Source organism: Amaranthus tricolor, chromosome 8 (genome assembly GCF_026212465.1).
Source record: "Amaranthus tricolor cultivar Red isolate AtriRed21 chromosome 8, ASM2621246v1, whole genome shotgun sequence".
Lineage (NCBI taxonomy): Eukaryota > Viridiplantae > Streptophyta > Magnoliopsida > Caryophyllales > Amaranthaceae > Amaranthus > Amaranthus tricolor.
Genome location: NC_080054.1, coordinates 5,754,969 through 5,766,113, shown reverse-complemented (window position 1 = coordinate 5,766,113; position 11,145 = coordinate 5,754,969). Strand labels below are relative to the sequence as shown.

The 11,145-nt window shown below is 33.0% G+C and overlaps 2 protein-coding genes across 2 annotated transcripts; one reads left to right on the top strand and one right to left on the bottom strand.

The window, feature by feature from the left end:
* Positions 1–3,298: 3,298 nt before the first annotated feature.
* Positions 3,299–7,507, top strand: LOC130820186 (B2 protein-like). The gene is made up of 6 exons (XM_057685456.1): positions 3,299–3,449; positions 4,426–4,980; positions 5,288–5,388; positions 5,953–6,036; positions 6,145–6,255; positions 7,081–7,507. Exons 2-6 carry the CDS (start codon positions 4,434–4,436, stop codon positions 7,120–7,122), a joined length of 885 nt encoding a protein of 294 aa, XP_057541439.1. The 5' UTR covers positions 3,299–3,449; positions 4,426–4,433; the 3' UTR covers positions 7,123–7,507.
* An 899-nt stretch (positions 7,508–8,406) lies between these two features.
* LOC130820187 (transcription and mRNA export factor ENY2-like) lies at positions 8,407–11,145 on the bottom strand. The gene is made up of 4 exons (XM_057685457.1): positions 10,840–11,145; positions 10,486–10,580; positions 9,914–9,990; positions 8,407–8,739 (listed from the first exon to the last, which is right to left on the bottom strand). Exons 1-4 carry the CDS (start codon positions 10,882–10,884, stop codon positions 8,663–8,665), a joined length of 294 nt encoding a protein of 97 aa, XP_057541440.1. The 5' UTR covers positions 10,885–11,145; the 3' UTR covers positions 8,407–8,662.

The following is an 11,145-nucleotide window of genomic DNA, read 5'->3' as shown; positions in this document are numbered from 1 at the left end:
AAGTTGAACTATACGTGTTTTGCAAGAGTTTATGTTTGAAAAGAGGAGCGTGAAGACCTGCATTCTACCCAAGAACACATGGTTGCACGTAATGAAATTAAGAAGTACAAGTGGCCGATAAACGGTTACTATCTGTGCTTGCGTCTTATGAAATCATCTTATGTTGTTTTATAAGATAATTTGATCTAGTAGTTGACCTTATTATATTTGATGCTAGTTACTGACGTGTACGTGCTTGTGTTTATGTTTGATTGTTGATGACTTTCTATGATTCTCCTGTTATGACACATTGGCCTTTTGTCTAATGTCGAGCAGCAGGAGGATCATAGACAGGCGTAGCAGGTACTGGAGCTTCTTTTGCATTGCATTGCATTTGGGGAGAGTGATGAGGGCGAAGCATAACCTGTGTCATACCGCTATCTTTCGATTTTGTAGCTCTTGTTATCTTTTGTTAACTTTGGTTGTATATGTTTTGTTATGAGGCCTTGTGTCCTCCCTCGTATATTTGTATTTCCGCTGCGTAGTTTATAACTATGTATGGTTTTAAGGAGTTAAGTCTTTTTAAAACGCAAACGTCGACACTGGAACCACGATCCATACTTGGCATGCTGATTTGAGAAGCCGGCGACGAATCATTCCGCCGTGACATAGTTTTGATAGGCTGTTGGTGCCTTTACTTTATTAGCTTCTAAATAACTTTTGTTTTTCTACAAAGGCGCACAGTTTTAAGGCAAATGTTGCCGAAATTTCTACTCACCTTTTTTAAGTTAATATTTAAACATTTATCCAAATTCTTTTCCTTTTCTTTTATGTAACACCCGAAGTTCCTCCCGTCCTTTACGGTTTTGGTTTCGTTAAGGGTTCGGAAATTCTAGGGTGTTACAAAACACCTCAAATTCCAAGCATTAAAAGATAATAATTCGTCCCTTGTGATGCTTGAGAGCCGAAAACTCTTGGTTGTTCATGAAATACTTCTAACCCTTGGATAGTCTTCTTGAATTCCACCATTAAAGATGAACATAAATCAGCCATATGGACTCTTGTAATGAAAGCACCATGTAACTCGTAAGATTCAAATGATGACTCTTCGAAGAACTTAGCTAGGAATAAATCTTTAAAATGTTCTTGGACCGATTTTACATCACTTGCATTATTTGTAAAACACCTAGACACAACGAACGAAAATGTCATGATAAGGGTAAGTTGGTTGAACAAAATCCTCTGAAAGGGAAAAGAGCAAGACCAAGAAAGAATGCGAAGGAAGGTCATAGATCACTACATCCCATTATGAGATGTCAAGTGCCTTTTTAATAACAATACAACTAAGAGTAATTGCGTTGACATTAGTTATGTTGGTTTGTTTACAAGTTATAAAGAAAGGAGGAAGGGCTTGTAAGCTCAGCCAAACTCATGTTGATGCAAACTCAATTCAAGAATCAACTAATATACCCGAAGAAAATTGTACTATTTTTGAACACATATGTAGTACTTTTCAACTAAGATTGAAAATCGTAGGGAGGTGTTGCTTTTGTACATCTTTTGAACACATATGTAACTTCTCATATAAGAGAAACTAAACATAAATGCCAAGCTTTTGCTATTAAACAAAGATTGTAATTCCTTTAAACACATATGTACTACTTTTGAACTAAGATTGTAATGCATTTGAACATTATGTTAAAACAAAGTGTTGATTGAAATTAATTTTTTTTGTAAATGCATTTACTAATGCTTTTCATTAATAAGAACACATACACAATCTACATTACATTTTTTCCTCCACAAACACACATTATACCATTCTTCACCGCTAACTTAACATAAATAAGAACACTGTAAAAAATAACCAAGAAGCTAAAATCACAAAACATAAAGCTTTTTGTGCTTTATATGTTTGATCGTTTTAATCTTCAACAAAGTATCACTCTCCAGTCTCCACCATGTCTTTTCTTTCCCCTTTAATTGCTAAATTTTCTTAGTCAACATTGAATTTTGTTCTTCCAAACAAGCTTTTCTTCTATAAAAATCTGAGTTCAATATATCATTCTCTCACATGAAAAATTTACAATTGGATTCCTACAACCAATAAACAAATACTGAGCCCTAATTTGATCAAATTATTACACTAATAAAAATAATTACATTAAGGAGAAAAAAATGATGTTCTTACAGGAAAGTAGGCACATCCATAGAACCTTTTCCCAACTCTTAAACCTTTTTAGTCGTCTGCAATTTAGCAAAGCACCATGTTCACATCTTGAAGTATCTCTAGCAATGGAAGTTTTGGAAGTTGAAGAACATTTTGCATCATGATGGATTTTCATATTGGATTGGAGTAACAATGATTTTTAATGAAGAAAAAGGTGAATGAGAGAAAGAATGGAAGAGATTACTGATTTTAATGGAGGAAGTGTGATGTGAAGAAGATATAAATGGGAGGAAGAACGCAAAGTAACAGTCAATAAATGACATGTTGCAGTCGGTTTTTTAACCAGCATGGATGCCACTGGAAACAAGTATCAAAAATGTAATATGGGTTCAAAATAGGGTCAACTTTGAGTTCGGGTCAATTTTGGGTATGGTATTTCGGGTCGGATCAAAATCGGTTCTTATATCCACATTGATTTTTACATTTTTTTAAATTAATTTTGAAGTATTAAGTCGGATAAATATCGAACTATCAGATCTGTTTTGAACACCTTTAATCAATACTTTAGATTATTTTATGAAATATGAGACAAAAATTAAAATATTTTGAGCAACCTTTCCTTAAGAAAAATAACAAAATAGTACAAATGATTTTATGGTGGTTGAGGACGAAAAAGGAAGGAATAAGCAAAATAAGGGAGTGAGAGGAATTGTTTTAATTTGGGTTAAAAGAGGAATGATTAGATCAAATGTCGATGCTGGTGATCAAATCCAAATCCGCTGACTTGGTTACTAAGATTGTACTTTTCAATTTATTGTTTGTAAATATTAAACTGCAACTAAAATTTAAAAATTATAGTATAAACTTTGGGGCTTCGTTTTGAAATATTTGCTATATTTTGGTTATGGATATTATTTATTGTTCAATCCTATTTTAAATATCACGGCTAATGTATGAGCAAAAATATAGTCAAGTAAGATCTTATTTAAATCATCTAATCGCATGTCTTCATAATATTAACTTTTTATATTTATATAATTCAATATATACATAAACAAAATAACATATTAGATTGCTTAAAATGTGAAATGTAACAAATATAATAAGACAAAGAAATTATATAATTTTTTGATTTAAAAAAAAATCAGAACGACCAGTAACACTCTGTCACGTCTTCCGCCTTCAGCTGCGGAGAAAGAGAGATAAAGGTTCACAGAAATTCTCTCTCTTTCTCTATCCTCTTCGTATTCATCTTCTCCCTTTTACTTTCCCAAAATCAAGGGTTTCTCTCATTTACCGAGTAAGTTCACTTTTCTTTTGATCCAGTATATCAATCGTTTAATTCAGCTTCATTTTCATTTATTCTTTCAAATTTATTGTAGCAGTGCTTACTTTACTCTTTGTTTGATGCTTTGAAGTTAGTTGACTTTCTCGATCATGTTTAAACTGCTCATTTCTTTCAACATGTACTGTTATTTAAGCCTAATTTCCTTTAGGCTTTTGCTCAAATTGTTCAGTTGAGGGTTTTAATTTTCTAAATTTTGAAGTTCGTGATAGAAGAAATGATGGGTTGACTTTAATGTGCTGGTATTGATGCTATGCTGGTTGACTAGAGCTGGGTTTTTTAAAATTGAAAATGTTTAATAGTGACTGTATTTTGTAATTTGTTTTTCTGGGTTCAATCTTTAAAATATGTTCTGTAGTTTAATTTGTTGGGTTCAGAAGTTTGAAATAGTTGCATCATCTTGTTGAAAGAACTAATTTGTTCAGCTAAAAGCATTATAAACCTAATTATCAGTATGATTTAATTATGGATTTGATCAAGTAACCCTCATTTCTATGTTCTTTTTGGTCATGGAATTTTTGATTGTTGAAGATTTTGATCTTTTTAATGTTGAAGTAACAACCTGTTGACTCTAATTTAAGGAGCAATTGTGATATTGATTACTCTCCTAATCTTTTAGTTGACATCAACTATTGATCTTTGCTTTTCATCCTTTAGTATGGAAAATGTTCTTTGCCTTCCTGTTATTACTTAAAGCTAAGTGTATAAGTTCCTTTTCACTGAATTGTGGCCTTGATTCAAAAGGATTCCGTGTCATTTATTGGTTTTTGTTTCCAACCAGCTAACAATTTACGAACATATTGGTTAATCTCTAGTCTAATATATCTAGATATCCAAAATTCGAACTTGTTGGCTTATATAACTAGGTTTTATATCATCTTGTCTGTTGAGGATCTGCATATTAAACCATTTGACACAAATTGTTTCTTAGGTTGCAGGATGGATGGTATGCACAGCTTTTGGCTGCTGGGTGATGAACTTCGCGGGCAATCAAGGGTGTCAGAGGATCACAAATGGCTGATGGTTGCTTCAAAGCTAGCTGAGCAGACTAGATCAAAGGGGGAGCGCATGAATAATGTTGATTTTTCAAAGGGAGCTGCTGAGATGAGGCCAAGGGATAGATTCGGGTTTCAAGAAGAGAACAAATTTGAAAGCTTCAACTTTAACATGTTGAGCCTGGACTCTAAGGGACCGGAAAATTTTAGCAAAAGCTCCTTTAGGAACAATGTTTACAACATAAATGCTAATGCCATCTATCAGAAGAGCAACACTAACATTGTTGAAAACTTGCCTGTTAATAAATCTACCATCAACAGCAACAAGGATCCCATTACTAATAACAATAACAACAATGAAAGTGCAAGTGACAAAAGGTTCAAGACCCTGCCCGCTGCAGAGACACTTCCGAGGAATGAGGTGCTTGGTGGATACATCTTTGTATGCAACAATGATACCATGCAAGAAAATTTAAAGAGACAATTATTTGGTTGGTGCTATTCCAATTAGCTTAGAACATTGAAAGTAGGATATCTTTGGTCAGTTTTTGTGAAGATTGGTCTCTGTTTTCTACTTTTAGGTTATGGGGAAACTGGATTTTCATTTGTTAGAAGAAAACTATTCCTGGTTTAGCATAGTCCTTTACAAAACACTGGAATTTAGTTATACTTGGTAGTTCAATATGGGGGGTGATGTTATGCTTTACTCTCATGCGGCATCTGAATATGATCTATCTGTTCGTTTCAGTTCTTACTTCTTAGTGATCAATGATTTTTTATTGTTGTTTATACATTCAGGTTTACCTCCAAGATACAGGGACTCTGTTCGAGCTATTACACCTGGTTTACCTTTGTTCTTGTACAACTACACAACACACCAGCTTCATGGTATATTTGAGGTCCGTTCTGAAGCCTAGTACATCCATAATTAATTCTTGTTCTTGATTTATAAGAGCTGTTTGATGATATGAAGTGAGTTTCTTTACATTTTTTGTTTTTTCATTTAGTAGATGTTATCTTTCAAGTTTGATGAATTATATATGTGATTGCGTAAATCATAGAGCCTAAAATGCTTTGGGTGATTTCTGGTATTAATTTATCGAGTTTGGACGGCATTTTTAAGGAATAGACAAAATTGTTTTTGAGAGGAAAAATCTATTAATGGAGAAGAAAAACATGTTTCTCCTCTGCGAGTCAAACATTTAGCGATATGCCCTAGGAGAAGAGGTTACTTACCTCCATAGCACAAAACTCATTATAGTTGTGTTTTGTTTGAATTGGATATTTGAATGATCGTAACTGTTAAATTTTAGTGTTTTAAAAACTCTGAACAAGGAGGAGAGAATCAATGACATTGTTTGGGGCTTGGGTTTCTTAAGAAACCTTTAATAGTCCTGCACCCAGAAAGTCTGATTTTTTGTTGGTGTCATCTTATTTCTTTGACTGTATCGTGGTCTTGACAGGCATCTAGTTTTGGGGGTTCAAATATAGATCCAACTGCATGGGAGGATAAGAAATGCAAAGGTGAATCAAGGTTTCCTGCACAGGTAATATGAAATTCATAATGCTCTACTAATTAATAAAAGTATCTTCTTAGATGCTATTAGTCCGTATTTGCTAACATTTACAATATGGTTCCTTTTCCTCCAATTCAGGTAAGCATCCGCATTAGAAAGCTTTGCAAAGCTCTGGAGGAAGATGCTTTCAGGCCTGTCCTGCATCACTATGATGGTCCAAAGTTTCGCCTTGAACTGTCCATCTCAGAGGTAAATTTACTTGTTGCTTGGATACTAGAAGTTTTTAGTCTACTACAATGTTACCTAAAATGAAATTCGATCCGATATTAGAAATGGAATTGAAAACGAGAAATTTTAATTTTAGAGTTTTGGAGAGGTAGGTACGATGTTATTTTACAACCAAAAATAAGTAACTAAAAAGGTAAGAAAAAAGAAAATGACTAAAAAAAGAATATAAGAAAAAAGAAACAAAAGAAGTCTTTAGTAAAATAGTTATTATGTTTTTGGGCTTAAAAATTTATTTTGGGGAATGTAGTTTCACAAACGTTAATCTAGAGTTCGAAAACGAATTTTGCGAATAGGATTTGGTGGGAAGTCTACCAAGTTATGGCATTAACATTGTTTTTTTAAAAGTCTTCTTCTTTATGAAGGCATATATGTTGTTGTAAGCACAATGAGTAACCGAATAAGATGGTTTGATAATTTCTACTTGCCTACAACAACATTCGACTACCTCAATACCATTAAGTGGCAACGCAACCTTACTCTTGTTAGTGATAACAAAAGGGTTGTTTTCGATTGACGGTTGGTAGCAAACATCATTAACAACTTCACATATGTAAGAAGTGCGCGTGAGTAATGAGTTGCTTTTAACATAGTCAATTATAACCCGAAAACAAAGAGCTATAAATCCTTGGCTTCCAAGTGAAAGAAAATTGTAAATCGGTCAGAAGCTAATAGTACATATTTTGATAGCAAGGCTTAAGTTATAATTCCATCTTATGCATTCTTTTGGTATGTAAGACCTGCACATCTTATTGAAATGAACCTTGTTCTCCTTTGTACCGTCTGCAGACCCTGGAGCTGCTCGACCTGTGTGAACAGGCCGGAATGTAATTTGCTTTCAGTACAATCTGTTTGTAGATTATACCAGCATATTGTAGACTTCACCTTGTATCTGTAATATGGTGAGCCAAATTTTCCGTGAAGCGCAAGCTTGGAAGATGAGTTCTGGCTTGGGTTTGTATGTGTAGAAGGGTTTAGGGAAGGTGTTCTAGTAAAAATAAATGTGTTTTTAAGCTGTGTGCGCGAGTATAAAATATTGTAGGTTGTTATGTTACAGAAGAGTGATTCTATCTTGTATCTTCTTTGTCTAAAGGGGAAAAGTGTTTCTGTGTTGTACGGTGTTATGTTTTTTATGCTGTATGCGCGTATATTCACTATTTATGTATCTGTATTTTGTGACTACTCTATATATACTTGATCTATTATTTTGTACTAACTCCTATTTAGCTTAAGTGTCTCATTTGATTTTTTTTGAGTTTTGGCACTGTTAATTAATCACTTTTAACTTTTATTTTATTTTTAATTTACTAGTTATACTTCCTCCTATTTATTTTACTTATCTCATTTATTTTTTCACATTTGTCGAGGTAACCATGAATGTATCATAGAGTAAACTTAGATAAACTCGATAACCTGCTATAGTAGGTAATTCACCCAAAAAGTAAAATGCATTAATGTAAAATTAGTAAAATTTTTGAAAAATTTACTTAAAAAATTATGAATAATAAAAAAAATCAAAATTTTTTTAACATTTTATTCGATATTTTATTTTAATTTATTTTTTTAGAAAAAAAAATATGCTATAGCAAGTCATTAGGTTACCGGGTTTAATCTAGGAAAATACCCTCTAAAGTTGGGAGTATTTATGGTTAATCAATAGATGGATTATTGTAGGAAAATAATGAAAAGATCAAATTATTCTTAGTAATTGTTCCTTAAAGATATTAATGATAGGATTTTTGCATTGATAAATACACAATCAAATAAGACTATTAGGATAAATAGAAAAGAGTATTTTCGTGTAAGTTGGTGGTGACATGGCTTTCCCATTCTTATGTATTAGATCAAGCAATTTGTTGTGCCTCAAGGATATATATTCTCGATTTCCTTAACTTTCTCAAAAAGTAAAATGCCCTCATTTTAGGAAAGACTTAGAGAGTAGGGAGTACACTAGAAGTCAAACAATAACTTTTACTGCTATGTGACGTTTCTTGAAAGTTTTCTACGATTTTTAGTTGAATGTAGCAAATTGAAAAAAAACATTACAAAAACTTGTATGGTGCAAGTCAAGTGAGATGGAGTACATAAAAAACAAGCATGTTCAAAACACAAGTTATCAAAGTTGAGTTTTGGTACGTTTGAGCCGTTTTGTGAGACAAAAAGAAGCACAAATACTTATTCACCGGATGCAAGTATTACATTACATTACATACAAATGAAAATCTTCATGTATCAGAAGTAACGTAGATACACTCATACAGTTTGATTGTAGCCCAATATAGGCTTAGTACAAGAACTAGATCACATAATAGTTGCCCTCATCAAAATCTTTTAATTTGAAACTTTACATGCTCTCGATGCAACAGTTCTTCTATCGGATTGCAGCTGCTTTTATGAATGCCTGAATTCGCTGCAACAATTCCGCTTTTGCATTATTTGGAATTGAAGCTGCACGACAATACATCCCATTGCATAAAATTAGAATGACGGTAGCTTTTCATTGAATAAAACACCGAAAAACATGCATGCGATCTTCATTTATCATAAGGCAAAAACATAGAATCCGTTTGTCAGAAATACTGATAGAGCGTGATAATAGATTCTTAGACTCCGTTACTGAAACAATTCACATATTAAAACTCTAACTGCTCAGAAATATGTGAAGTAATATGAAATGCAAATGTAACCAAACACTAGCAATACAAAATGGAGCTGTCAACGCTGTTCCGCAGCTTTCATGAGCACAAGCATTTTTTGAGCCTTGATAGACGACTAATTCTGCTTCCTAGAAACTAAAGTTTTAATCCTTGAAGTCTTCTACAAGACTACGAGTATTTGTGCCCAACACATATCAGACTTGATAAGTTGAATCAGCTTCTTTGCTTATTTCTTATAAAGATTATTGCTTCGGAACAATGACTTCCCCTTCTACAACAATCATCCAAACCTCCTTCATTCCTTCCCCATCCCCACCTAAAAGAATGACTCACTAAATCATGTGCACTTCATTTATGCAAAGTTAAATATGATGTTTCTTATTAAGGGTCAAACAAAAACAACCTTTTGTTAATTATAGGGATAAAGTTGCCTACATCGAACCCCAAACCTTGCCTAGTTGGGAATTACTTAAAGATATTGGAGTAATGTAACATTGTTGTAGAGGACAATTGTTATTTCATGAGGTAATATTCAGGAAAAAAAAATAATAACTTTTATTACAACGGTAAAATTAAGTATATCCGCCCCTTCTATACCCTACTAGTGAACTAGCATCCTTGGGAGAATTGGGGTATAAAAAAGCGCGAAGAAGAAAAAGAACACAATATCCATTACTCCAACGTCACTAAATAACCATCGCCTAAGCGGGTTAGAGGGGTCGATTCAAAGCCAGCCTTATCCTTGCATTTACAAAAAGGAAAAACCATTACAAAATATTCAAAAGCAAAGCCCACATGACATGTAGTCTACTAAATTTCATTCATTCACTAACATTCAGTAATAGTAGCATCCTTTTACTAAAGGCAACTCACCCAAACTAGGATTAAAGGACACGCAAGCTATCATAAGTAAAACAAACAAGATTAAAGAATGTGATAGATATCCATTAGTATTACATCCATACCTCTTCCTTTTGAAGTAATCAGATGTATAAGATCATCCACACTTACATTGTTCCTCCCTTTCTTCTTTACAAATTCCCTAATAATGGTAACAAATTTAAGTTTAAACATAAAAATGGCATAGTGCAAAATATACAACAATTAAAATTTAAAGCTACCAATAATTCAGTTAATCCATCAGACAAAAAAATATCAAAACGATCAAAATCTAATTATTAAATTTATCAATGAATTTTCCCAAAATTACCCTTATTTTTTGTTACTATTATCATTATTTAATACCAAATATTAAACGGGCCATGAGTGGTCTACTATAAGGGGTGTTGTAAATAATTCAGACAATATTAATAAAATAATGAGTTGTGAACTTGCATATATATTAGGTGAGCTAATTCTCCTACTACCATGTGACTTTGGGAATCAATGAACCTCACCTAGTGTATGTGCTAGCCAACGCTCTTAACCCGTAGGTTTGTGGGCCCGAGCCCAAGAGTGCCCCTTTTCAACATAAATGGGTCACGATCAGATTATATGAGGAATTGTTGAGCAAAAACATACAATAATGTTTCCAAACCTGCAAATGCCTTTTATGTCATCCTTCCAACCACATTCAATGAGCCTTTCTTTAAAAAGATTCATCCATTTCTCTTTCTCTCCACCTTTACTCAACTGTAAATGTAAATTCAATCAAATTAAATCTCCATTTAAATAATCCACAAACATTTACATTTCTATGCAACAAAAACAAACAACTAAGGATTCAAATAAGAAAACAAAACTTCTCCAAAAACAAACTTTATGTAAAGAACAGTAAATTATTGGTATAGAAAAAGAGACCTTAATGTTCAGCATATGGAACTAAATCAAACCAGCAAGAATCTAAAGATACTTACCTATAAAAGTAAATTAAAAATGTGAAAATAAGGACCTTAATCGATTTTCTCTTGAAGGGTAATCTCTTGATCTTGTTCATCCCCTGAATCTGACGTTGATGAATCCCTCCTGAAATTTTACAATGAAAAAACAAACGATTTTTATGGTGAAATTGGAAATATTAGAACAAAAACCCTAAAAAAGAAAGGATTTTTAAGGTGAAACAATAAAAAATGGAGGTCTTCCGTACATGTTTTCTATATAGGTACGAAGGGCTGTCTTTATAAGATCATCTTTGTTGTGCGACAGCGGAAGTAAGGTCGATGAACAACAATGAAACAACAAGAAATTCAATGCAAGC

Bases quoted from the DNA above. Each gene is read 5' to 3' on its own strand.
- LOC130820187 (XM_057685457.1), bottom strand. From the start codon at position 10,884: ATGAACAAGATCAAGAGATTACCCTTCAAGAGAAAATCGATTAAG. The intron at 9,991-10,485 runs GTTTGGAAACAT...TACCATTATTAG, and splicing joins GACATAAAAGGCATTTGCAG to GGAATTTGTAAAGAAGAAAG. The intron at 8,740-9,913 runs GTATGGATGTAA...ATTGTCGTGCAG, and splicing joins GATTACTTCAAAAGGAAGAG to CTTCAATTCCAAATAATGCA.
- LOC130820186 (XM_057685456.1), top strand. From the start codon at position 4,434: ATGGATGGTATGCACAGCTTTTGGCTGCTGGGTGATGAACTTCGCGGG. The intron at 5,389-5,952 runs GTCCGTTCTGAA...TGGTCTTGACAG, and splicing joins AGCTTCATGGTATATTTGAG to GCATCTAGTTTTGGGGGTTC. The intron at 6,037-6,144 runs GTAATATGAAAT...CCTCCAATTCAG, and splicing joins AATCAAGGTTTCCTGCACAG to GTAAGCATCCGCATTAGAAA.